The sequence below is a fragment of the Neophocaena asiaeorientalis genome, unplaced genomic scaffold (genome assembly GCF_003031525.2).
Source record: "Neophocaena asiaeorientalis asiaeorientalis breed wild unplaced genomic scaffold, Neophocaena_asiaeorientalis_V1.1 scaffold196, whole genome shotgun sequence".
Lineage (NCBI taxonomy): Eukaryota > Metazoa > Chordata > Mammalia > Artiodactyla > Phocoenidae > Neophocaena > Neophocaena asiaeorientalis.
In genome coordinates, this window is record NW_020173929.1 from 1,349,848 (window position 1) to 1,377,392 (window position 27,545).

The 27,545-nt window shown below is 37.7% G+C and overlaps 1 protein-coding gene across 1 annotated transcript in view; it reads right to left on the bottom strand.

Moving 5' to 3' along the window:
- CCDC73 (coiled-coil domain containing 73) overlaps positions 1 to 27,545 on the bottom strand; it is a 139,028-nt gene that overhangs the window by 102,640 nt on the left and 8,843 nt on the right. The window contains exons 2-3 of the mRNA XM_024752575.1: positions 2,781 to 2,876; positions 1,783 to 1,935 (exon numbers count right to left, since the gene is read on the bottom strand). Coding sequence (XP_024608343.1) covers positions 1,783 to 1,920 — 138 coding nt within the window. The 5' untranslated portion in view covers positions 1,921 to 1,935; positions 2,781 to 2,876. The remainder of the gene's footprint in view (positions 1 to 1,782; positions 1,936 to 2,780; positions 2,877 to 27,545) is intronic.

Here is a 27,545-nt window from a genome sequence, read left to right on the forward strand (position 1 = left end):
AATAAATAAATAAATATTAAGAAAACGTAGTACACATTCCTGCACTTGATTACTAAAAACCACTGTTCCTACTGTTACCCTGAAATTTTTCAGAAGATTTTTTTTTTTTTTTTTTTTTTTTTTTAAAAAGCCGTGATCTCACTGTTGTGGCCTCTCCCATTGTGGAGCACAGGCTCCGTACATGCAGGCTCAGCGGCCATGGCTCACGGGCCTAGCTGCTCTGCGGCATGTGGGATCTTCCCGGACTGGGGCATGAACCCGTGTCCTCTGCATTGGCAGGCGGACTCTCAACAACTGCGCCACCAGGGAAGCCCTCAGAAGATTTTTAAGGGAAGCTTATTTTTCATGGAAGAAATATAAACAGACAAAAATATAGTGTTTAAAACATAATAAAACAGAATATAAAGCTTTAAATAGTTACCTAAACTTGCTTTACTTAGAAAAGATAACATCTTAAGTTAATTTTATAATAGTAGTTATTTTCAATGCTTATCTAAGATACCTTTTTTTAGCGGGATTTCTTCTTTGTTTAATAGAGTTTTGTGATACTGATAGTAAGTAGCTTTATTTTTATTTATTTATTTAAAGTAGAGGGAAGGATTATTTATTTATTTATTTATTTTTGGCTGTGTTGGGTCTTCGTTTTGTGTGAGGGCTTTCTCTAGTTGAGGCAAGCGGGGGCCACCCTTCATCACAGTGTGCGGGCCTTTCTCTGTCGTGGCCTCTCTCGTTGCGGGGCACAGGCTCCAGACGTGCAGGCTCAGTAGTTGTGGCTCACGGGCCTAGTTGCTCCGCGGCATGTGGGATCTTCCCAGACCAGGGCTCGAACCCGTGTCCCCTGCATTGGCAGGCAGATTCTCAACCACTGCGCCACCAGGGAAGCCCGTAAGTAGCTTTATACACGATGAGCATTGTGGTAATTAAATTTTCTTATTATGACAACAAATCGCAATATTTTTAAATCCTAGAACAGGGTTTATATAATAAAAATGTTGTTTCAGATCTCTTTTTCTCTCACTTATACCTTATTTTCAGGAAGTTAGCAAATTCTATTGATTCTCCTTTCTGTCTCTTTTGTTCTATCTTCAGTTACACATAAGTCCTAGTGACCACATCCCTAGATCATTATTACAGTGTTTTAGAGTTTATTTTCTTCTTTTCAGAATCTTACTAACTCCAACCTATCTAAGAGCTGACAACATGCTCTGCAAATTCAGACCCACAGAATCTCAGAAATGAAATGCTTTTAAGGGTTTTTGTCCAATACAGATCTCCTGCTAAAACCAAACATCTTTTACAATTTTATACTAGATATCTCCTTTCTAAAAATCTCAAGGTTATCACTTCCAAAAATAAGGATAGTTTATTATTTGAACTCAGAATACTTACTACATACACTTATTCTGTCACTTAATCATGTTACTTGTTTCATATTTAATCATTTCATTGGCACCCATTTTACAGCCGTAACAAAACTATAATCTCCTGAAAGAGCAGTTCTTTTTTTTATCAGCCATAGTATCCAACTGTAATGCTATCTATGAATTCCAAGGCACTCAGTACTAGCTGACTTACCAAATCTCTGTTTTATTTTTCACTTTAGTTTATAACTTCTTCTTTTCCATCTCCTGATGTTGACTAAATCTGACCTTTTCTCTTTTACTCTGTTATCTGGGCTGTATTTCTTCTTTCTAAATAAGAGGTTATTTCATTGTCTTTTTTTCTCCCTTAAGACAAAATCAAGTTCTCTGATTTAAAAAAGCATTTTAAAAAGAAACTTACCCTTCTCATACGTAATTCTTCTAATGCTTCCAGTAAACTTGTTTTGAAATCTAATAGCTGAATAGAAAACAATGTCTCTGAAGAACTTTGAAGAGTGAAGACAGATGATGCTAACTCAGTCTTAAAATCATTCTCCATATTAACATTTATTTCCTGTAATATAAAAAGGTTTTTTTTTCTTTTGCAATTCAATTTATCTGCTGTTTTACAACTTATATTTCCAAAGGCTTTACAATGTCACATTTTCTTGTTTTTTGATACAATGCTTTAATAGTTCAATCAAAAGAGATATCCTATGATGTAATATTTAGCTCTTCCTTGAAGCTGGAACTCAGCAATTTATTTCCTATGAAATAACAATGGAATACATTTCCTTAAATTGGTTGTGTAACAGATTCAAGATGTTATACAGAGAATCATTACTAATATCTTTAGTTTCCATTTTTAGGATAAAGCCAAAGGTCTTGAAATTTTGCCTGAGCTTAGTTATCAGTCTTCCCTTTATGACCACTGCAGGGCAGAAATGGCCTTTAAGGAGCCATCAAGCCACAGCTCCAGGACCAGGGGTTGAGGTAAGGCAGGGTTACCCAATGCCAAGACTCTGCGTAGGGAAGCCTGTCAAGCTACTGCCCCTTAAGGGAGATGCTAAGTTTCCAGCACCCAGCTCTAAGCTGCGACACTAAGAGTGAAACTGCCAGGATCACTTACAAAATCCCATTTTAACCCACTACATACTACCATTAACAGATCGGGAGTTAAGTGTGAAAGCCAGCTTAAAAATAACATTCCATAGAATTGAAAGGCTTTGGCTCTAATCTTGTAAGGTAGGGCCTTCTTTACAAGGTATGTCTGTTACCTGGGTAGAACTCGGCTGTTTGTCATTACCCATAAGCAGTGTTAGCTTTGAAGGGCAGACCAGACACCAAGTAGGAAACCCCAAACAAATAAAGTCCAAAAAGCAAATCATAAGATGAACTGGACACAGGATAGATACCAACCTCTAGAGCTGCTGGGTATTTCCTAAACTTTGTAACATCTGCCTCGAATCTCTGTTACTTTGTAGGGGAACTTGGTTTTTAATCTCTCACAGTTACCTGAGGGAAGAAATGATTCATACATTAAATAATCCAAATTGCTTAAAAACCAAAAGGAAAAAATAAATCAAAAACACATCTTTTAAGAAATTGACCTGTTTTTCATGATACTATTCTATATCATTCTATAGCTCTTGGCAGCAAAAATATCACTGGCAAAAATAATAACAGACAATTTACAGAAGAGAGACTTCAGTCTGGAAATTAAAATCTTGACTGTGTAACCTGGAGTAGACTGAAGTTCCCATTATCGTCTTCACAGGACGGCTCAGTCAGACTTTTTTTTCCAGCTGCACCGTGCAGCTTGCAGGATCTTAGTTCCCCAATCAGGGATCGAACCCGGGCCCTCGACAATGAAAGCAAGGAGTCCCAACCACTGGACCACCAGGGAATTCCCCAGACTTTCTTTCAGACATGGCCAAAGGAGAAAGTGCTAAAAACTACTAAACTACAGTATTAAGAAGGGGGAGAGGGAGTAAATTTATAACCAATTTTATTACCCAAAATAGAAAAAGATTCATACATGCTCTCATGGGAAGTGACATGGGAATTCAGAAACAGCTAAGACTTTGAGAAGGCTAAAGGTAAAGCTGCCGGTGTTTTAGTTTATGTATTTTACAATGTTAGACATCGTGATCTAGGGCTCACACACATCTAGAATGGTCCCATTCATTATGGAGCTTACACAGCGCTTCTTTCTTATGCATGAGGGGTCTCTAAGCACAGTGGTCCAGAACAGTCTCTCTTGCCATCTTTTATAAGCAGGGACTAAACATACCAAAGCCAAACAACTCTGCTCATATTGTTAAGTCACCGTATTTTTAAAAACCCCTTCCAAATTACTGAACATGAATCGAAGTCATGACAACAGTCCAGAGTTAAGATGTGACAGTACCCCAACTTTTAAATGGAAGTGGTAGGCATAAATATGTCAAATCTAAAGGTTTTGGGACTAAGACTGGAACTTATTTAAACTTCGCTGTGGCCCTTATACATCCCATTTTTCACTTAACCCGCTTTGCTTCATTCTTTGCACCCCAGAGGTAATCATTTCCCAAAGCTCTCCTTCGGGCTCTCCCTCCCTCCCCACTCCTGTCAGCTGTGGCCCACCAGTCATAGGATGGTCCAAACTCAAGCTTCAACCAGCTGTGGGAGGGCTGCTAGTCCAGTCCCTCCTCACCATTTTATGCCCCTCCCACCATAACCCACACAGCAAAGCAAAACAACTTCTCTTCCCAAGTTAACTCTTTTCCATGGATGTTACCATTTTTTTCTATGTACTCAAGTTCAAACTCCAGCCCTTTTTTTAAAGATTCAGTCGCGTTAGTCCTCTCACATGTCTCTTTTTTTTTTTGTATACATAGTTGTTAAGCAGTTTAAATTTTATTGACCTCCTGGTTTTTTAAACAAAATTTAAATTTAAGGTCACACTTCTAAGTTTGATGCACTATATACAGATCGTGCAGAGTATGACTATGAAGAGATACAAATTAGTCCATGCGGAAAAAGATTTACTAGAGTACAGAATCATTTTCATAAATACATGTCTCTATCTTATACTCCCAGGTGAGTCAGGACCCTCACCACTTTGTTGAATTATTGGGTTGGCCAAAAAGTTCGTTCGGGTTTTCTGTAAGATGTTATGGTACTTTTTGGCCAACCCAATACAACACTTTTTGTTGAATAAAACTGGTTTTGGGGGACTTCCCTGGCGGTCCAGTGGCCAAGATTCCACCTTCCAATGCAGGGGACCCAGGTTCAATCCCTGGTCGGGGAACCAAGATCTCACATGCCACACAGCCAAAAAATAAAATTAAAAAACAAACAAACTGGTTTTCAGCCATATAGGTACTCTCCATCCACTCTAATTTCTCCTATAAAATACTGCTGGTTGAAATTCCTACAGCACATTTGTGTCATTTCTCTACTCAGTCTGGATTAGCCCCTTATTGCCTACGGGATAAAAATCTATAAGTGAAGAGAAACACTACTACTTTACCCCATTCTCCTTGGCCTATTTCCCAAAGCCTCACAAGCCTTCCCTCTGACAGGATGGTCTCGAGAAGAATCCTGCGCTGGCTGCCCATTTGAGCTCATGCTACTGTCTCCATTCCCACTCCAAACTTGCTCCTCTTTTGTCTCCAAACCACAGAACCTAAAACTGTGTCGAAATTCTCTGCCTCCACATGGACTGCCCATTCTGTTTTAACTAAAAAAAAACTTACTTAGGTTTTTCAAGTAGAAGCACAGTTACCATAAAAATATAACAACCTGTATCCCATAACCCTCCAGGTTTAACACTGAATAACAGTTTTGTCATCATTGCTATTCTGATCTTCATACACAAAACAGCAACAATGATCCTATTCTATTTCTCTGTGGCTGAGGCTTTTTCTGTTACCTTAGTACCCTTAAGACCAAATTTTCTGCCCTTTAACACCCAAAGGCTGGGTTCCTAATGTTACAGACAAGGCTTGACCTATCACTAATCCCTTCATACAACGGCTGAGATGGATACTGTGCTTCCTAAACTTTGCTTTTATATAAAGCATTTTGTAAGGGTGGTGTGAATACTAATTAACAGCAATGCAATCCTTAAACCCAAGAAAGTTAAAAAAGAAGGACTGGGATAACTGCCTTTTACTAAAAACCAAGGCATTTCAACGTCTTTCTCAACCCAGAAAATGTATGAATCAGGCTGCAAGAAGCTCTTCTTTTTTTTTTTATTAATTTATTTTTTATTTATTTTTGGCTGCATTTGGTCTTCATTGCTAAGCGCGGGCTTTCTCTAGTTGCGGCAAGCGGGGGCTACTCTTCATTGCAGTGTGCGGGCTTCTCATTGCGGTGGCTTCTTTTGTTGTGGAGCACAGGCTCTAGGCACGCAGGCTTCAGTAGTTGTGGCTCACGGGCTCTAGAGCACAGGCTCAGCAGTTGTGGCGCAGAGGCTTAGTTGCTCTGCAGCATGTGGGATCTTCCTGGACTAGGGATCGAACCTGTGTCCCCTACATTGGAAGGCGGATTCTTAACCACTGAGCCACCAGGGAAGTCCCAAGAAGCTCTTCTTTTTAACTTTTCATTTTAATAATTGATTCACAGGTGGTTGCAAAGAAATGTACAAGGAGTCCTATGCACCATTCACTCAGCCTCTCCTAAACATCTTATATAATAAGAGTACAATATAAAACTGTGTATTTGACATTGGTACAAGTCACAGAGCTTATAATGATCCTACCAATTATACATACACTAGTTTGTGTATGTGTCTTTGTGTGTTTATAATTCTGTGCAAGTTTATTATTTGTATAGCTATACCACTACAATCAAGATACAGAAGTGTACCATTAACACAGGCTCCCTCATGCAGGTTCTTTGTCTCCATACCCACTACACTGATCTTTTCTCTATCTAATTTTGTTATTTCAAGAATATTATAAATTGGAATCATATATCATGCAATCCATTGAGATTGGATTCTTTTCACTCATAATAATTACTTTGAGATTTGTCCAAGTTGTTGTGTGTATCAATAGTTCATTCCTTTCTATTGCTGAGCAACATTCCATGGTGTGGATATACTATGGTTTGTTTAACTATGCACTCATTGAAAGACATCTGAGTTGTTCTGTTTTTGGCTCTTATGAATAAAGCTGCTATGAACATTCATGTACAAGTTTCTAACATGAACACATGTTTTCATTTTTTAGTTGTAAGTGTCCAAGAGTGCAACTGCCAGGCTGAATAAATATTGAGTCAATTTTCCGTTTTAAAAGAAACTGCCTATTTTTCAGAGTGGTTATACCATTTTACATTCTGTTTGGTTCTGTACAAGTATCCAGTTTCTCCAAAGCCCCATCAGCATTTGGTGGTATCACTATTTTTTTTTAGCCATTCTGACAGGTATTATATTAGTAAGTGTTCTTCACAGAAACAGAGCCAATAGAATGTGTATATATAGAAAGAGATTTATTTTAAGGAATTGGCTCATGTGATTGTGGGGTCTGGCAAGTCTAAGATCTTTTGGGCAGGCCAAAAGGCTGGAGACCCAGGAAAGAGGTAATATTGCAACTCAAGTCCAGAGGCAGTCTGGAAGCAGAATTCCTTCTTCCTTGGGAAAACTCAGTCTTTTTCTCTTACATCCTTCAACTGATTAGATGAGGTCCATCCACATTATAAAGGGTAATCTGCTTTACTCAAAGTCAACTGACTTAAATGTTGATCTCATCTAAAAATTATCTTCACAGCAATATCTAGACAGTTGTTTGACCAAGTATCTGGGTACTGTAAGATCCTGCATGCCTAAGACCCAGCGTAGCCAAAATAAATAAATAAACATTTTAAAAAGAATATATGCTTAGTATGTTTAAAGAAATAAAGTCAATAGAAAAGGAACAGTCTCTTTGTTAAATGGTGTTGGGAAAACTGGGCAGCCACATGCGAAAGAATGAAACTGGATCATTAACTCACACTGTACACAAAAATTAACTCAAAATGGATTAAAGACTTGAACAAAAGACCTGAAACCATAAAACTCCTTGAAGAAAACAGGAGTTAAGCTCCTTGACAACAGTCTTGATGATGATTTTTTGGAGTTGACACCAAAAGCAAAAATAAACACCTGAGACTACATCAAACTAAAAAGCTTCTGCACAGCAAACAAAAACAAAAACAAAAATAAAAAAACAAAAAAAATCAAGAAATGAAAAGGCAAACTACCAAATGGGAGAAAATATTTGAAAATCATATATCTGATGAGGGGCTAATATCCAAAATACATAAAGCACTCATACAATTCACTAGCAAAAAAAGCAAACAATCCAATTTAAAAAGGCAGAAGCTCTGAATAGACATTTTTCCAAAGACAACAAACAGATGGCCAACAGGTATATGAAAATATGCTCAACATCACTAATCATCAGGGTAAGGCAAATAGAAACCACAATGAGATATCACTCCACACCTGTTAGAATGGCTATTATCAAAAAGACAAGAAAGAACATGTGGAGAAAAGTGAACCCTTGTGTACTGTTGGTGGGAAAGTAAATTGGTACAGCCATTATGGAAAACAGTATGGAGGTTCCTCGAAAAATTAAAAATAAAACAACCATATTATCCAGCAATTGCACTTCAGGACATTTATCCAAAGAAAATGAAAACACTAACTTGAAAAGATATACGTACCACTAGGTTCACTGCAGCATTATTTACACTATCCAACATATGGTAACAACCTGAGTGTCCATTAATGGATGAATGGATAAAGAAGATGTGGTATATACATATGTATATAATGGAATATTATTCAGCAGTAAAAAAAGAAGGAAATCTTGCCATTTGCAACAACATGGATGAACCTTGAGGGCATTATGCTAAATGAAATAAGTCAGACAGAGAAAGACAAATACTGTACAATCTCACTTATATGTGGAACCTAAAAAAAAAAAACCCAAAATTAAAAATAAAAAACCTCATAGGTACAAAGAACAGATTAGCAGTTACCAGATATGGGGGTGGGGGTGAAATTGGATGAAGGTAATCAAAAGGTACAAACTTCCAGTTCTAAAATAAATAAGTCATGGGCATGTAATATACAGCATGGTGACTACAGTTAATAATATTGTATTGTATATTTGAAAGTTGCTAAGAGAGTAAATCTTAAAAGTTTTATCACAAGGAAATAAACTATGTATGGTGACAGACGTTGACTTATTGTGGTGATCATTTTGCAATACATAACAAATACTGAATCATTATGTTGTACAACTGAAACTAATATAACATTACGTGTCAGTCATACCTCAATTTTTAAAAAGAAACAAAACATTTATTTAACTCAAGATTCTGAGGATTGGCAATTTGGGCTAGGCTCATCTAGGTAGTTTCTCTGTTCTCTGCTAGGGCTATTTATGAGTTTGTGATCAGCTGCCTGTCAGATGACTCTGCTTTAGGGGAATCACTGTCAGCTGGAGTACAAGGACAGTTGGGCCACATACCTTTCATCATTTATTAAGGTGGTCTAAGTTTGTTTTTATAGTGGCTGGACTGGGTTCCAAGAGGAAAAAAGCAGAGCATACAAGGCTTCTTGAGGCCAAGGCTCATATATCGTGTAATATTTTTTCTGTCATATTCTATTAGCCAAAGCAAAGCACAAAGCCATCCAAGATTCAAGAGGTGAAAAATACACTCCATTTCTTAACGTACAGCGATGCAAAGTCACGTTGCAAAGGGTGTATATACAGAAAGGGTAGAAATGGTGTCCATTTATGTAATACACCAGACACCCCTATGACCTGGGAATTACTTTCTTCTGTATATATCCCTACTCCCATTTTGATCTATAAATCTTACCATACTTCAAGGCTCCACTAAAACGTCTCTTCCCCCAAGAAGTCATTTTGGTCTCATTAATTAGAGTGGTTCTCTCCTTTTGCTGAGCAGCTATAATAATATCTAACTATCTTAAAATACATGTTATATCTAGAGTCACAGTAACTAATTCCCAAACATCTTCTTCACCATAGAAGATTAAACTAAACCAATTACATAATCCCATTACTCCTGCCATTGATTGATTTATAAATAGCAAGCAACTCAATCTTGGCCAAAGAGTTCAGAAGGAAAGTGTATTCTGAAGGGAGGCTTCTGGGAAAGCTCTCCTTGCTCCTAGAAGTCACAGGAAGAAATGAGCCTTTTCTTATGCTGGATATTGTTTTGTCTAGTCTTAACACCTGGAATTGCTGAAGCCACATTTCACCACAAGGTAAGTCAGCTTGAGGGCAGTGATAATAATATAGAAATAATAAAGAAAGAAACCTGGTCCTTGACAACACTGCTCAGGCACCAACTATACCAAACCAGGAATCTACTCAACCTCTACGCTTGCATAATGTTAGATAATAAATGTTCTTGTTTAAGACAGTTTCAGTCAAATTTTATATTACCTGCTGCAAAGGAATTCTAATCTACCATGCTACTATATCATTGAGAATCTATTATAACTATGTATGTCTACATATATTTACAAGTAATTATTGTTATATAAGACAACTCTTACATTAGATGACCCCTAAGGGCAGGGTCATGTCTTATTTAATTTTCTTTCTTTGCTTTGTTTTGTTATTTAATTTTAACCAAAGTAATATTTGCATTTGGTTAAAAAAGAAGAGCTGATAAGAAACACTGGAAAACAGTGATCATATGGTCTACATTTCCCCATTCCCACTTCCCCATTTCCCCATTCCCACTTCCCAGAGTCTGCTACTTTCAATAATTTTGGCCGTTTCTTCTGATATATACCTTTATATTTCCAAATAATGTAACTCTATTTCTTGATGTATCCATTTTACTGTACTTTTTACGTGCTGTTATAGTAATTGATTTAGCTCACTTACATCACACACAATTACCACCACTTTCCCTTCTTCCATCTTCAGTTTTTGATTGGCTCAAAGGTCACCTTACATCAGTAGTTCTAAAACTGTGGGAAGGAGGGTCTGCAAGGTTAAAAATATTTTCACTATAATACTACAGTGTTATTTGCCTTCTTTATTTTTATTTTCTCATTAGTGTACTGTGGAATTTTCCATAAGCTACATACTATGATACTGCAAAAGCATGCAGAAGCAGATATGAGAATCCAGTTGTTTCCTTTTAAACCAGATATGAAAATTTGCAAATAGAAAATAATGCCATTTTTAACCACTAAATATTTTTGCTTAAGGAAATGTTATTTTTTATAAAAATGTTATTTCATGTTACAATTTCATGATTTGTTATTTTTATTTGAATAAACATTTTAAAATTTTCTGTTTTAATTTCTCATCTCATACAGAAAAGAGCAAAAGATATATCCCATATAAATAAAAGCCCTTTTTAAGGTCTTTAATAACTTTTAAAAGTATAAAAAGGTCTCAAACCTTTGAGAACTACTGGTTTAAATTATTAAAACTTTGTAAATATTGTTTACTGCCAAGCCAAGTAAAATATAATTATATGTCCTTTTCAGTTGTCCTCAAGTTTAATAACTGTTGAGACTTTTTTCCATTTCTCACTTTGCTTTGTACCTGCCACTTACTTTCTCCAAATGATCCAAAAAATGTCAGTCAATAATTTTTCTATGTTTTCAAAAACATCAAATGATTCAAGACTCTCCCACATCCTTGCGTTCTGTTGCTCCAACCTAGCCTGGTTCAGATGTACAACCACTGTTTTCCAGTTTTCCACTGACATTTTCTTATATTGGAACTGCTGATTCCTGTCTTCTATGTCTTCTTCTTTTTTTTCTTTTAATTTTTTTTTTTTTTTTTTTGGTACGCGGGCCTCTCATGGCTGTGGCCTCTCATGTTGCGGAGCACAGGCTCCGGACGCGCAGGTTCAGTGGCCATGGCTCACGGGCAGTGAGTCTTTATTTCTGTCCTGCACCTACGTTCTTCAGAACCTTTTTTTTTTTAGATTCCATGTATATGTGTTAGCATACAGTATTTGTTTTTCGGACTTATTTCACTCTGTATGACTGACTCTAGGTCCATCCACCTCACTACAAATAACTCAATTTCGTTTCTTTTTATGGCTTAGTAATATTCCATTATATATACGTGCCACAGCTTCTTTATTCATTCATCTGTCGATGGACACTTAGGTTGCTTCCATGTCATGGCTATTGTAAATACAGCTGCAGTGAACACTGTGGTACATGACTCTTTCTAAATTACGGTTTTCTCAGGGTATATGCCCAGTAGTGGAATTGCTGGGTCATATGGTAGTTCTATTTTTAGTTTTTTAAGGAACCTCCATACTGTTCAGCTATTCGGGGTCTTTTGTGTTTCCATACAAATTGTGAAATTTTTTGTTCTAGTTCTGTGAAAAATGCCAGTGGTAGTTTGATAGGGATTGCATTGAATCGTGTTTTTGTTTTATAAACATAAAAACCTCTCTTATCTGGTGATTATTTATATATTGTGTATATTCTTACATACATGTTTAACAGCGACAAATTCCTCCCATTCAATATTCACACCTCTTTGCAGTATGAGCTTTCTCGCTCCTCTCATCCAGAAATGAAATATATTTCTTAACCCTTCTGAATCTAGGCTAGCTGTATTACATTCTTTGATCAATACAATGTGAGAGAATTGACACTGTCTGAGTACCAGAATTTAGGTTTCAAGAAGTCTTGTAGTTTCTGCCTTTGAACTCTTGGAATACTTCCCAGAGATCACCATGTTATTAAGCAATCTGGGGTGAAAAAACATACAAAGAAAGCAACCCAGGAGTTCTATCTTTTCTATCTGAACTCAGCCCCAGGCAAACCCATCAATTAAATAAACTTGTATGAAACAGCTTACATAAAGTCAACAGATAAACATCCCAGTCAATCCACAAAATTATGAGAAATAATAAATTATTGTTGTTTTAGACACTAAGTTTTGAGTAGTTTCTTATTCTCTGCAACAGGTAACTGATACAGAAATGAATATTGGAAATGAAATGATGCCATACAAAACCATAGAATATGTAGCACTGATGCGGTGACTGCATGGTAAGCAGAGGCTAGAAGAGTGGCAAAAAGACTATGGAAACTGGAAGAGCCATGAGGAAGTGTTACTAGAGTCTGTAAAGATGGCACAAAATAACTGGCCAAAGTACTAAGGTAACTTGGAAGATAAAAAATGTACCTAATTAAAATGTGAATCTGACTAAGGAGATTACCAGGCAGAATGCTGAAGTGTCAACTAGTCTTTTTTTTTCTAGCTGAATATTAAAGCTATGTAAAGACAGATAAATTAAAGAAGGAATTGTTTAGGTTCATTAAGTCAAATTTGTAGGAAATATAAAGGGCCCAAGATGTGCTGGATTGGAAAATTAAAACCAGTTCACACTTCCAGTCTCTAATCAACAAAAATGTTCACAGTAAGAAAGAGCTCAAAATAAATATCAAAGCAAGACCCTTTAATGCCTCAGAAAATGCAAGGCAATGTTACTATATAAGAATCTCAAGGGCATTATCTCAGAGCAGCCTGATATGTCCAAAGCAGACAGAGGTCCATCTTGAAAACAATTATGGGTGTGGCTTTGGAGAAAAAATTCATAGGAAACTCAGAAAGTGTTATGATTTTTGTTTTGAGTTAGTTTATGGGTTTTTTGGTTTCAGTGTGTTTTTTTGTTTTTGTTTTTGGTTTTTTTGTTTGTTTAATAGTACTGGTAGGAGCACTGCCAGCTTGGACTAAAAAGGACTGAGACAGCTCAAAGTGAAGGAGCCTCTGGGCCACCAAAGTTCTACAGGTGGGAAGCAAGACTGAAACAGTTACTCAGTTGCAAACAGAGACCATTTCTCATGGAAAATGAAAAGTCTTTCAAAGAACTGAGCCAAGAATCCAGAGGTAGAGCCAAGAAGAAACCAACAGACTAGAGGAACACATCCAGGGAGCAGAATGGAGACTATAAAGAAAAACACTATTGTTTTCCTTCATACACAATACTTCGCTTCTGACACTTCTGGTCACCAAATGTGTAGGGGTTTTCCACACATCAAGCATTTCTGCAACACTAGCTGGGTGTCCTACAATTTAACTCAATTCTGACACTATCTACCTAGAAATAGAGTCAGATCCCACAGGTTAAGGGCTAAGTCCTACAAGACTGCCCCCCACCACCACATCAGATGCCAATCACAAATCCGGGTTGTCACCTGTACCTCTGACCAACTGCCTGTAAATCATGTAAATCAGAGATTTCCATGACCCCCCTCTGCAGGTTTGATTAATTTGCTAGAACAGCTCACAGAACTCAGGAAAAAGTTTACTTACTAGATTATCAGTTTATTACAAAGGACATTAAAAGATGTGAATGAACAGATAAACAGGGAGAGACCCAAAAGGGTCCCAAGCACAGGAGCATCTGTCCCTATAGAGTTTGGAGTGTGTCACCCTCTTAGCACATAGATGCATCCTTGTTCATCAATCCAGAAACTCTCCAAACCCCTATAGTTCAAGGAATTTTATGGAGGCTTCATTACATAGACATGATTGATTGGCCATAGTGACCAAGTCATTCTCTAGCCCCTCTTCCCTACCACAAGGTCTAGTTGAGGGTGGGGAGGCTGAAAGTTCCAATCCTCTAATGATGTGGTTGGTTCCCCTGGCAACCAGCTCCCATCCTTTGGGGCTTTCCAAAAATCATCTCCTTATGGCCAACAGGCACATGAAAAGATGCTCAACATCGCTAATTATTAGAGAAATGCAAATCAAAACTACAGTGAGTACCACCTCACACTGGTCAGAATGGCCATCATCAAAAATTCTACAAATAACAAATGCTGGAGAGGGTGTGGAGGAAAGGGAACCCTCCTACACTGTTGGTGGGAATGTAAGTTGGTACAGCCACTGTGGAAAACAGTATGGAGGTTCCATAGAAAACTAAAAATAGAATTACCATATGATCTAGCAATCCCACTCCTGGGCATATATCCAGACAAAACTATAATTCAAAAAGATATATGCACCCCTATGTTCATAGCAACACTATTCACAATAGCCAAGACATGGAAACAACCTAAATGTCCATCAACAGATGAATGGATAAAGATGTGGTACATATATGCAATGAAATAGGACTCAGCCATAAAAATGAATGAAGTAATGCCATTTGCAGCAACATGGATGCAACTAGAGATTATCGTACTAAGTGAAGTAAGTCAGAAAGAGAAAGACAAATACTGTATGATATCACTTACATGTGGAATCTAAAATATGACACAAACAGAGTCACAGATACAGAAAACAGACTGGTGGTTGCCAAGGAGGAGGGGGTTGGGGAAGGGATGGAGTGGGAGGTTGGGCTTAGTAGATGTAAGCTTTTATATAGAGAATGGATAAACAAGGTCCTACTGTATAGCACAGAGAACTATATTCAATATCTTATGATAAACCATAATGGAAAAGAATTTTTTAAAAACATATATATATGTATAACTGAATCATTTTGCTGTACAGAAGTAATTAACACAACATTGTAAATCAACTATATTTTAATAATAAATAAATAAGGCTAAAAACAAAAATTACCTCCTTAACATAAACTTAGGTGTGCTTAAAAGAGGCTTGTTAAGAATAACAAAAAAAGTTTACAGTTCCTTAAAGGTTTAAACATAGAGTTACCACATGACCCAGCAATTCTACCTCTAGGTACTCAAGAGAACATTGTACATGAATGTTCATAAGAGCATTATTCATAATAGTCAAAAAGTGGAAACAACCCAAATGTCCACCAACTGATGAATGGATAAATAATATGCAGCATATCCATAAAATGGCAATGTCAGTCAGTATAAAACAGAACAAAGTACGGATACATGCTACAATACAGATGAACCTTGAAAACATTATACTAAGGGAAACAAGCCAGTCACAAAGGGCCACATATTGTATGATTCCATTTATGTGAAATGTCCAGAATAGGCAAACCCACACAGACAGAAAGTAGACTGGTGGTTGCTTAGGGCTGGGGGTTGGGAAAATTAGACGGGAATAAAGAGAGAATGCTAGGACTTCCCTGGTGGTGCAGTGGATAAGACTCTGCACTCCCAATGCAGGGGGCCTGGGTTCAATCCCTGGTCTGGGAACTAGATCCCACACGCATGCCGCAACTAAGAGTTTGCATGCTGCAACTAAGGAGCTGACAAGCAGCAACTAAGGAACTGACAAGCCTCAACAAAGGAGCCTGGGAGCTGCAACTAAGGAGCCCACCTGCCTCAACTAAGACCTGATGCAACCAAATTACTTAATTAATTTTTAAAAAAAGAGAGACTGCTAATAAGCTTGGGATTTCTTTTTCAGGTGATAAAAATGTTCTAAAATTGATTGTAGTAACAGCTGCACAACTTTGTGACTATACTAAAAACCACTGAATGAATGAATTGTATGGTATGTAAAATATATCTATATAAAGCTATTATTGTTTTAAATGGAATAATATACTAAAAAGCTGAATGGAAGATCTGGGGAGGGCTTACTGACTAACAGCCTCCAATACTGGCTGATTGGGTGGCAAGACAGTCTTTTCCTTAGAGGACCACCTCCCCAACATCAATATGTAGACATCGTTTCTCTCAGGACTTTCATTTTCTCCAGAGAAAAACTCAATTCTTCTGTCTTGGAACGCAAGAGGAGAGGAAGAGGATTTTATCTGTTGGTGCACTGTGATAGAAGTGTGATAGACAGGAGGTAAGGGTTCCACAATTCAGTGGACAGATTTTTACTCAATTTTCATTTGCAGTCCTATGCCTCAACCCTGTCCTCCACTGTGTCTGGTGTACTCCTGACTAGAACTGCCATGGTTTAATTTTTTCAGAGCATAAATTTCCCATCTCCTGTGGGGAAGGAGACTGGGAAGGTTCAAGTATTCTATACCAAGATTTTCAACAAATCGTTTTTATGCCCAAGCCTTATTCCTGTCTTTAGTATTTGGTTTTTCCAAGTGCCAAGCATACTTCCAAACTTTTAAGTCAGTCACCACTTCTCTATTTGCTTTCTGAGAGATGCTACTGAATCATCTCCTGCTCTCTCTTGTCTGAGTTAATATTCCTTTTATGCCTTTTAATGAGAATGAGAAAAATAAATTTTGTCAATCCATCATGTTTAACCAAAAGCCTCAAACAGGATTGCAAAACCCACATCCTATTTAATTAGAGAAACTGCTATGCATAAAACACCTTGAACAATGTTAGTCCTCAAAAAAATACATGATGAAATGCACAGAGCAGTTGATTAAAGAAACTTTTATTAGGTTAGCATATGCAGAGCACATGCTAGCGCATGCAGAGCACTAAGCAAGTTTCCCAGGATATGAGCTCACAAGCTGGTTGGAGAGACAGACATGGAAACCAACAGTGTGAAAAGCACTAAAGTAGATGCATATACAAGTGTCAATGAAAATGCAAATAAAGCAACTAGGGCTTCCCTGGTGGCGCAGTGGTTAAGAATCTGCCTGCCAATGCAGGGGACACGGGTTCAAGCCATGGTCCGGGAAGATTCCACACGCCACAGAGCAACTAAGCCCGTGGGTCACAACTACTGAGCCTGTGCTCTAGAGCCCGCAAGCCACAACTACTGAGCCCACGCACCACAACTACTGAAGGCCACGTGCCTAGAGGCCGGGCTCCTCAACAAGAGAAGCCAGCACAGTGAGAAGCCTGTGCACCACAACGAAGAGTAGCCCCCGCTCGCCACAACTAAAGAAAGCCTGTACACAGCAACAAAGACCCAACACAGTAAAAAATAAATAAATTTAAATAAATTAAAAAAAAAAAAGAAAGCAACTAATTCTGTCCACAGGGCTTAAAGAGAGTGTTACAGGAAAAGATAATAAGTGTGCTAGGCCTTAAATCTTGTTTGGCAAAGACTATGGGGAGAAAATAACATAAACAAAATGATAATTATGTTTATATTGTTTATCATTTACATAAAATTATCAATTTACCAATAGAAGTGTCCAAGAGATAGTGCAAATCTAGATGATTTGCCACTTAGTTTGAGGAGCCAGTGCTGTTCTATTCACTGCTGTATCCCCCAGAGCCTAGCATTATGTCTGGTATATAACAGAAACTGAATAAATCTACTTTCAGTTCAAAAACATACAAAGTTTACTTCAGCTTTAACCTCTACATACTTGCTGTTCCTCCTGAGATGTTCTATCTCCACCTTTACACAGAACTTCTTTAATGTTTTTCAAGTCTCCAATCAAATGTTACCTCTTCAGTGTGCACCACACCTCATCACTCTTCAGTACATCATCCTGTTTTATTTTCTTCACAGCACTTTCCATTACCCAAAATTATCTGTTATGTATCTGTTTACCTGGCTTATTATGTCTCCTCCTTTAAAAAAATGAGCTTTGTGAGAGCAAAATCTCATCTCTCTTGGCCATGCTGTGTCTTCAGCACCTAGGACAGGGCCTAATATAAAGTAATATCAGAGATTAAATAAATATTTGTTAACTATTCAATGAATTTACCTCACTTTCCTACTCCTTAAAGGTATTTAGTTAGTGACCCCTGCACTAGGCACATAAATAATCATTCAAAGAGCAACAGACCCGAATCAGTTGATATTAACAAATCTGTTAATAGGTAGTCATGTGATTTCAGACAAACAAGCATGCTTGACTTTTCTAAATCTACTTTCTTACTTTACCTCTAAATTTACTTCCAGTTCCAAAGTTCTATCTTGTGACTACCTTGTGAATGATTTCCAATGTATCTTCAGTTATCTCAAAAGTTCTCACTGCACTTTCTCACCCCAGATTTAACAAATCAACATTTGCATTTCTCCCTGAAATCTTTTAAACTTTTAAAAATATGTGACATATTTAAGTCTCCAACGAACATTCATAAAATCTTTGATTTCTTTCTCTCTCCCTCTCTCTCTCTATCCCCACCCCCCTCTCTCAGTCTCATTTTCACTCCCCTCTATCCCCTAAATCTAACCTCTAAATGGACCTGTTTGTTCTTCCTTCTAATTGGCCCTTGGATTCATTCTGCATCACTACTCCTACTGCTATCAATCTAGTCAGACTCTCATTACCTCAGACATGACTTATAATCACATTTTCCTGTTATCCCTTTATTTAATCTTCTCCCCCACTTCAATCTATCCTGCATATTTTCTCCAGAATTATTTTTCAAAATACCACTTAAATCTCATCAATCTCCAAATTCAAGAGGGCTCCTCTTGTCTACAAATCAAGTCCAAATGCATCTGCCTGGTTTTTAAAGCTTCCCCACTCTCCAGTTTCATCCTCTGATTCAAATTTAATCTTCTTCTACACCAAATAGAGGTCCCAACAGAAGACCAAGACATCCTCTATTATAGTTTCCTTACAGTCTCCTACCTAATCCATGCTCATTACCACCTCAGTACCTAGAATAATTTTTCAACTCCCCCCCCCATTTAAACTCTTTTTTTTTTTTTTTTTTTTTTTTTTTTTAATTTTTTGCAGTACGCAGGCCTCTCACTGTTGTGGCCTCTCCCATTGCAGAGCACAGGCTCTAGACACACAGGCTCAGCGGCTATGGCTCACGGGCCTAGCCGCTCTGCGGCATGTGGGATCTTCCCGGACTGGGGCACGAACCCGTGTCCCCTGCATTGGCAGGTGGACTCTTAACCACTGCGCCACCAGGGAAGCCCTCTATCTATCTTTTATGCCCAATTAAAGGCCTCTTTTCTCCAGGAATCCTTCCCTGACCACTCTAAATCACTCTGACCCTTCCATTTTCTAAACTTCTATTGAGTGGTTAAATTCAACACTACAAAGTATAACAATAATTTACCAGTTGTTCTATGTGTGTTCCAACTGCCTCTCCAAATCGGATGTTTCTTAAAGGCAAGAACTGTTCTACATGCTTTCATTTACTCCCCCCACAGCATTTCTAGGCACAAAGTACTCAATGAATTAACAGGCAATTAGAATAGCTTGTTTTTATACAACTTCTTACATATTACAGAGCAGTTTCACCTATATTTTTCCTTTGATCCTTAAATTGCTTCTCTGAGGTTTGTAGGATATTACTTCCTGTATGGTATATTTTTTTTAAAAAAATCACTAAAAGTCAGAGGCCTAAACTTGAGTAAAAACTTGACTGCTCTATCAACTGTGTAACCTTGGAGGGAAAAGACTCAGTTCCCTAATCTGACAATAAATTTCAAGTTTAACCCCCAAAACACAGGCTCATATTTTAAAAGATCAGCACTGTTAAAGGCTTGAAATATATTTTTAGATGAATTAACAACTCCAACCAGTTAAATTAATAATAAATAATTGTGAAAAGAATACAGGAAATATTGACAACTATGTCTGATTTCATTTTCTATACTATTGACACCTTTAAAAATAATACACAAAATAATGGTAATGTTTAAGTATTATTAATATTTTATCAGAAGGCTATATTTCTTTAAATAGATATTATCTATTACTTATATCCCAACATATCCCAAAAGTGATTTTACATAGTGATCACTTTAAGAAGCTTGCTACATTTTTATTTGTGATTTTTATTACTACAGAAGGCTAAATTATTTCCATCAGAATGCTCCTTCTATTTTATATAGGAAGTCAATGTCAAAATATTATTCATTTATCAGAAATACACTTTAAACTGCATTTATTTAGTGACCTGGTATTTGCTTCTTGCTACATACAACACTGCTTGTCCTAAATGCTCAAAGTTCGAAATCATTAGCCAAATATCTGCAAAATTTGAGAACAGTATCTTTATGTTAAGAGTAGAAAATCATATTACCTATCGGCTAACTTTAATAATCAATAGTGTTAAGCAAACAACAAAAGCAATGAAATAAATCAGTGGTTCTCAAAATGTAGTCCCTGGACCAACAATATCAGCAACACCTAAGGACTTGCTAGAAATGCAAATTCTAGGGCTTAAGTCAGAGCCAATGAATCAAGAACTGAGGGCAGGGTCCAACAATCCTGTTTTAACAAGTCCACTCAAGTGTGGAAAAACACAGATACAAATTAACCTAAGCACGGGATACTTATTTGGTCATTGAATTTTATTTAAATATATAGAAAATGTAGATTTTAGATCTCATCTAGGAAAGGATTTGTTTCCTTGTTTTAGTTTACCAAATGCTGATTTAAAGGACTAAATGAAACTATGTGGACTATACTCAAGCCTCAACAATAGAAATGAGAAACTTGGTGACAACTCTATCTTTTGTATTAAGAATCAGAGAAAATTAATGCTAAGTACCCACAAATTTGCAAATATTCCCAAAATCTGAACCAGGGCAAATGATTAGGAAGATTTAATTATTTCCCCATTTGGTACACTTTTTAAATTCATAATCAGAGTTAGAGTGTTATAGAAGGAGCAAAATAAGCAAAGGCTATGGGAATCAATCCCATGGTCTTAAGTTCATAAGTATTTTGTTCTAACCCAGAATTTTCCGACTGGTATGCTAAGACAGTATACTACGAATAAGTTACAGGTTTGAGACTCATTACTCCTCTCAGTCATGCAAAGGCCAGGCACAGCCTGGGAAAGCCAAACACCCAGGGCTGTTTGCAGTTGGTCAGGAGTTAACTTTGTCCGCATGCCCCTCTGCACTGTACCAATATCATTTTTCAATTGTGCCATGATGTGAGATGTAAAAAAGTAGGAAGCACTGCTCCAACTATTACTGCTAACTCAGTGAGTGGGATACCTTCAGCTGCAAATATAGAAAACCCAACTCAAACTGGCTTAAAAAGAAAACTTATTGGCTTGTCTGATTTAAAGACTAGAATTAGATCTGGCTTCAGGAAACCAATGTGACCAGCACCTGGATTGTTATTGTTTTAATTTTTGATTATGCTCCCTTGATGTTGGCTACATTCTCCATAGACTATCATTTCATAATGCCAAAACGGCTGCAAGCAGCTACCAAGGCTACACACTTCCTTGTTCCTTCTTTCAGAAAGAAAAAAGAGAGCCTGTGTTCCAATGAAAGTCCTAAGGTTACCTATTAGGGGCTGCTTGGGTTACCTTTCCAGCCCTGAACCAATTACTGAGCTCAGGATTAATGGAAACACAGTTCTACCAGCTCATCCTTTGCAGCTGGAGATGAAGTCAATCCAGGTAATTCTCACAAACATCACATGCCCGAGAAAGTGAAGAGGACTACTTAGGGAAATGTCAGGTACTGTCATCAAGAAAGACGAAGAGGGAATTCCCTGGAGGTACAGTGGTTAGGAGTCCTTGCTTTCACTGCAGAGGGCCTGGGTTTGATCCCTGGTCTGGGAATTAAGATCCCACAAGCCATGTGGCATGGCCAAAAAAAAAAAAAAAGAGGAAGAATATATGTGGATCAATAAAACAACTTTCCATGATAGCTTACCACACATCTCTAAATGAGCTAAAATAGAAGATAAAACTGGCTGCTTTTCTTCTTGAAAAGTGTTATACTAGTAATCTAAAAAATGTATGTTAAAATGACATATTTTTGGGCTTCCCTGGTGGCGCAGTGGTTGAGAGTCCGCCTGCCGACGCAGGGGACACGGGTTCGTGCCCCGGTCTGGGAAGATCCCACATGCCGTGAAGTGGCTGGGCCCGTGAGCCATGGCCGCTGAGCCTGCGCGTCCAGAGCCTGTGCTCCGCAACGGGAGAGGCCACAACAGTGAGAGGCCTGCGTACCAAAAAAAAAAAAAAAAATGACATATTTTTACCTACCAAGTTAGCAAAGGTTTTTTTAAAAAATAATACTTAGTACTGGTAAAAGGACAGTAAAAAAAAAGCATTCGAACAGTTCTGGTAGAAATGTAAGCAGAAACAATCCTTTGGAAGACAATTAAAAATATCCCAAGAGTCATAAACTATACAGATAGACACTGACTCTACTTCTAAGAATCTATTCAAAAGAAAAAATCCTAAATGCAGGAAAAATTTCATGTTAACATGTTTACTACTAAATATTTGTTAATAAAAACAAGAAAGAAAAATTGGAACCAACCTAAGTGTCCAGTAATAAGAAATTAGTCAATTAAGTTATCACTACTTGATGAAATATATGCAGCCACTTAAAATGAAAATATAATAATTAATATTTATTGAGCACTTACTATATGCAAAACTTAACACTATATTTAGTTCTCCAAACAACTTTAAGAGATATTTACTATTAGTATTTCAGAAATGAAAAAAAAAAAAAAAACAGGGCTAAAAGAGATTAAGTACCTTGCCCAAGGTTACACAGTAAGGGGTGGAACCATGATATGAACCCAGTAAGAAGATTCTAGGCTTCACTCCTAACCACTACATTATAGTGCCTCTCAAAAATGTGTTTGTGTAGTTTATAGTGACAGAAAATACTTATGTTATAATGTTTTGTTAAAATATCAATAACAACAACAGGACTCAGAGTGTTCCAGTTAAAGATAGTGGGTTAAACACAGGCATTTAGTTTGGCCCCAATAAATGACAGTGCACGATTTAAGGCATAAACCTTTGACCAAGAGAATGAGAGAGGAGACAAAACCAACAAAATTTTGGCTTTTGGCAGGCAGATAGGGGAGTAATAATATTTGCAAGACCTGAAAAAGCAAAGCCAGTAACAGGGAAAACTAAGAAGCAATCTGATTTACATCACTTGCCCCACTTCCCCAAACCCTTCCCTGGTCCCTCCTTTCCCATATGCAAACAAATGGTCTGGTGATACCAAGGGCTTCTAAAGTAAAGGTGAAGGTAATGTGAAGCCAAAAACAGGACAATTGCTTGAAATTCTATTTAAGAAGAGGCTGGACCCACAGATTCCCGCTCTCTTTCTGGGTAGCCAAATGGCTACTCTTCCCTTACCTGGACAAATTAGAAGTTGTTTTGAAGATGATAAAACAGGGTCTCTAAAACAGGAGATAACAGGGCTTCCCTGGTGGCGCAGTGGTTGAGAGTCCGCCTGCCGATGCAGGGGACACGCGTTCGTGCCCTGGTCTGGGAAGATCCCACATGCCGCGTAGCAGCTGCGCCAGTGAGCCATGGCCGCTGAGCCTGCGTGTCCGGAGCCTGTGCTCCGCAGCGGGAGAGGCCACAACAGTGAGAGGCCCGCGTACCGCCAAAAAAAAAAAAAAAAAAAACCAGGAGATAACAGGCACAGCTGAGAAGGGCGGGGGTGGGGCTGGGGGTAGTGGCTACTATACTGAAAAGTTTATCTACGAAATTTTGAGACACCCCTGGCCCACAAGCCTTCTTCCTCTACAGGGCTCCCACACCTGCTGACAGGCAGATAGCACTCAAAGCAGGAGACTGGAAGTGCGTTTTCAAGGATCTGACTGGCCAAGAGAAAAAACATAAGTAATATGACACTGGGAGTTTCCTCACAAAATGTTCTGGTCAGATTACCCTAAAATGAAGACCGCAGTCAGTAAGCCTTATGCATATAGCTAGAGCTTCCAATCCACTTTTTTGGTGCCCCATTCTTAAATACAGAGCAGAGAGCTTAAGACCAATTGACTTTGGGGGAAAGTGTCTAATTTCAAAGACAGACAAAATCTAATAGAAAAAATTTTAAAGCAATTTAGAGGAAGCAAAGATTAAGCAGAGAAACATCATTAATATTCTTATTAAAAAATAAGAGTATACACTGCATTTATGGAAAAAAAGGAAGATGCTAACGTAAAAGGAAGATTCACAGAAAGAAACAGTTCTTTTAAAAATTAAGATAGTAGGGGCTTCCCTGGTGGTACAGCGGTTGAGAGTCCGCCTGCAGGTGCAGGGGACACGGGTTCGTGCCCCGGTCCAGGAAGATCCCACATGCCATGGAGCAGATGGGCCTGTGAGCCATGGCTGCTAAGCCTGCGCATCCAGAGCCTGTGCTCCGCAACAGGAGAGGCCACAACAGTGAGAGGCCCGCGTACCAAAAAAAAAAAAAAAAAAAAAAAATTAAGATAGTAGAAATGAAAACTTCAACAGAAGGATTGGAAGACAAAACTGAAGAAATATTATAAAAAGAAGAGCAGAAAGTCAAAGAAATACAGAATTGAAGTGAAAAAAGGATTAGATAATTCAGAAGGTCCAACAACTGTACTCTAGAAGTCCAAAATAAGCAAAGAGAGAAACTGGAGGAGAATAAATCAAATCACCAAAAATTTTCAAAATCAATTTTCTCAGAACTAAAAAATAGGAGTTTGCAAAGAGCTCATTAAGACCTGGCACCAAGAAACAACATGGTGAAATAATAAAACACTGGAGAAAATGGAAAGGTCCTATAAGCTTCCAGAAAGGGAAAACATTTTTTTCCATACAAAGGATGAAAAATTACATTAGAATTCCTCAATATCTACAATGAGGGACTTCCCTGGTGGTCCAGTGGGTAAGACTCCATACCCCCAATGCAGAGGGCCTGGGTTCGATCCCTGGTCAGGGAACTAGATCCCACATGCATGCCACAACTAAGAAGTCTGCATGCCACCACTATGAGCCTGCATGCCGCAACTAAAGATCCTGTGGGCCGCAACTAAGACCCAGCACAGACTAAATAAATTTCTTTTTTAAAAAACCTACAATGAAAGCTAGAATAAAGAAGCTAAGCCTTCAAAATTAACAGGAAATCACTACAAAATTGGAATTTCACCAGCCATGTCAAGTGTGAAAGTAAATGATACCTTCTGACATGCAGTGTCCAAAACAATTTCCTTCCATGCACCCTTTCTCAGGTAGCTACTTAAGGATTTCTCCAAGAAAGAGAAAGGTATAGGATGCAGGAAACAGGGTATCCTATACAAGAGAGAAAGAGGAAAGGAACTCCAGGGATGGTGAAGGGAAATAGCAGTATAGCTTCATTATAGAAGTTATGTATACTCTTCATAGAAAGCAGAATGAAGGGGAAAACGTCACTCATACCTTGATAGCTGAACGACAAATGCAGTTAACATTTTGATGTATTCTTTTTCAATATTTTTTCTGATGGTATTTATATTAGTATTGTTTTAACTATGATATTATGTAAATTTGAATCCAAATTTTAAAACTTTAGGGAGATAGTAGTAATGAAGGGAGACAGTAAGCTTTGGTAGAAAGCTCCTCAATAGGATGAAATTAACAGTTTACCAACTGTTTTTAAGTCATTAATAACAATTTTATATAACTGAGAAAAATTTGGAATTAGTGATGAATACATTAAAAATTAAGGAATGGGGGAAAAAAGACAATGGAGTTGGGAAGAATGTTGTATAAGAAAGGAAAAATAATCATAGCATACTACAATGGTTCGGCTGTGAAAAGCATTTATGCAGTCATAATAATATAACTCTAAGTACAGAAATAATCAAGATCGTGATGTAACTATATGGGGAGTATGGATAGTATGTGAAGGGGGAAGGGTTGGGGCAAAAGATGAAAGAAAGTTAAATCCTCATCTTCCATTATGGAAAGTCATTTAATAATGCCTAACTGGAAAATGAAGAAATAGTAGTGATAAGTATATTATTTAGAGCTCTGGAAGTAAATGTATAAAGAATCAGCTAAAATAGTTTAAAGTAGTTGCTCTGGAGAGTTGGAAATGGCAGGGGAGATTACTGTTTTTCTGAACAAACCTTGTAAAAGTTTTTTGATTCTTTCCATTACATGAACGCATAACTTTGATAAAAGTAAACACTAAATTTTTAAAATTTGGATTCAAAATTACATAATATCATAGTTAAAACAATACTAATATAAATAACATCAGAAAAAACATTGAAAGAAAATACAACAAAATGTTAACTGCAGTTGTCTTTCAGTTATCAAGGTATGAGTTTTCCCCTTCATTCTGCTTTCTACGAAGAGTATACATAACTTCTATAATGAAGGAAAAAACTTTACTGTGTATGTTTTAAGTTGGTACAGAATTACGTCAGTTGAGAATCCTTAGAGAGATATAAAATCAGTTTAGTTGCAAGCAGCAATTCTTATCATGAAAGAGAATAGAAAAGAACAGAATAGGTTAGATTAGACTATATCAGCAATCTTCACACGAGGGAAATTTCAAAAAACTTTTGTTTTAATTATATGTAAATGTAAACACATGTATGTGTACTGGATCATGATGTGAAATGTATTTTTTACCAAGAGTCCAGAAAAAGTTTTCACAGTATGAATATAGCCAGCTTGATAAAGTGAGAAATGCACAGTTTTGAAGATCTGTGATAAAATGTAGATTTTTATTATGTATTTTGAAAACGACATATCCATCTTTGCAGATTCCTCTAAGAATCCCCAACAGGGCTTCCCTGGTGGCGCAGTGGTTGAGAGTCCGCCTGCCGATGCAGGGGACGTGGGTTCGTGCCCCGGTCCGGGAAGATCCCACATGCCGCGGAGCGGCTGGGCCTGTGAGCCATGGCCGCTGAGCCTGCGCGTCCGGAGCCTGTGCTCCACAACGGGAGAGGCCATGGATGTGGGTTCAAATTCTGTCTCCTCTTACCTACCGTGTGACTCCTCTGAGTTTCAGTTTCCTCATCTATAAACAGGGATAATTATTTCACAGGATGTGAGGATTAAATGAGGTAATATATTAAAGTCCTGGCATATAGTAAGGGTTCAACAGCCAATGAACAAGAAATGAGAATGCTTTTATGTACAAAAATACCTTTCTGGTCAGTTAGAGACACGTAATATTTAATTTGAGATTTCATCCACTCTTTTTTCAATTTTTTTTTTAATTGGAGTATAGTTGCTTTACTGTATTTTACAGTATTTTACTGTATTTTACTTTTTTTTTTTTTTTTTTTTTGGGGGACGGGGGCCTCAGGCTCACAGGTCCAGCTGCTCCGCAGCATGTGGGATCCTCCCGGACCCGGGCATGAACCCGCGTCCCCTGCATCGGCAGATGGACTCTCAACTACTGCGCCACCAGGGAAGCCCTACTGTATTTTACTCTTAACAGATCAAAACATTCTCACATTTCAATACTGTTTTTATTATCTAAAAATGCATATGGCTTCCCTATTTTGAACCACAATTTGAATAGTTAAACTCAAACAATGATTCCATATAGGAAAGCAGTCATTAAAAAATGCTGACTGTATCTTTTTGTTGTTGTTGTTGTTGTTGTTTTTGATTTTTTTTGGCGGTATGTGGGCCTCTCACTGTTGTGGCCTCTCCCGTTGCGGAGCACAGGCTCCGGACGCGCAGGCTCAGTGGCCATGGCT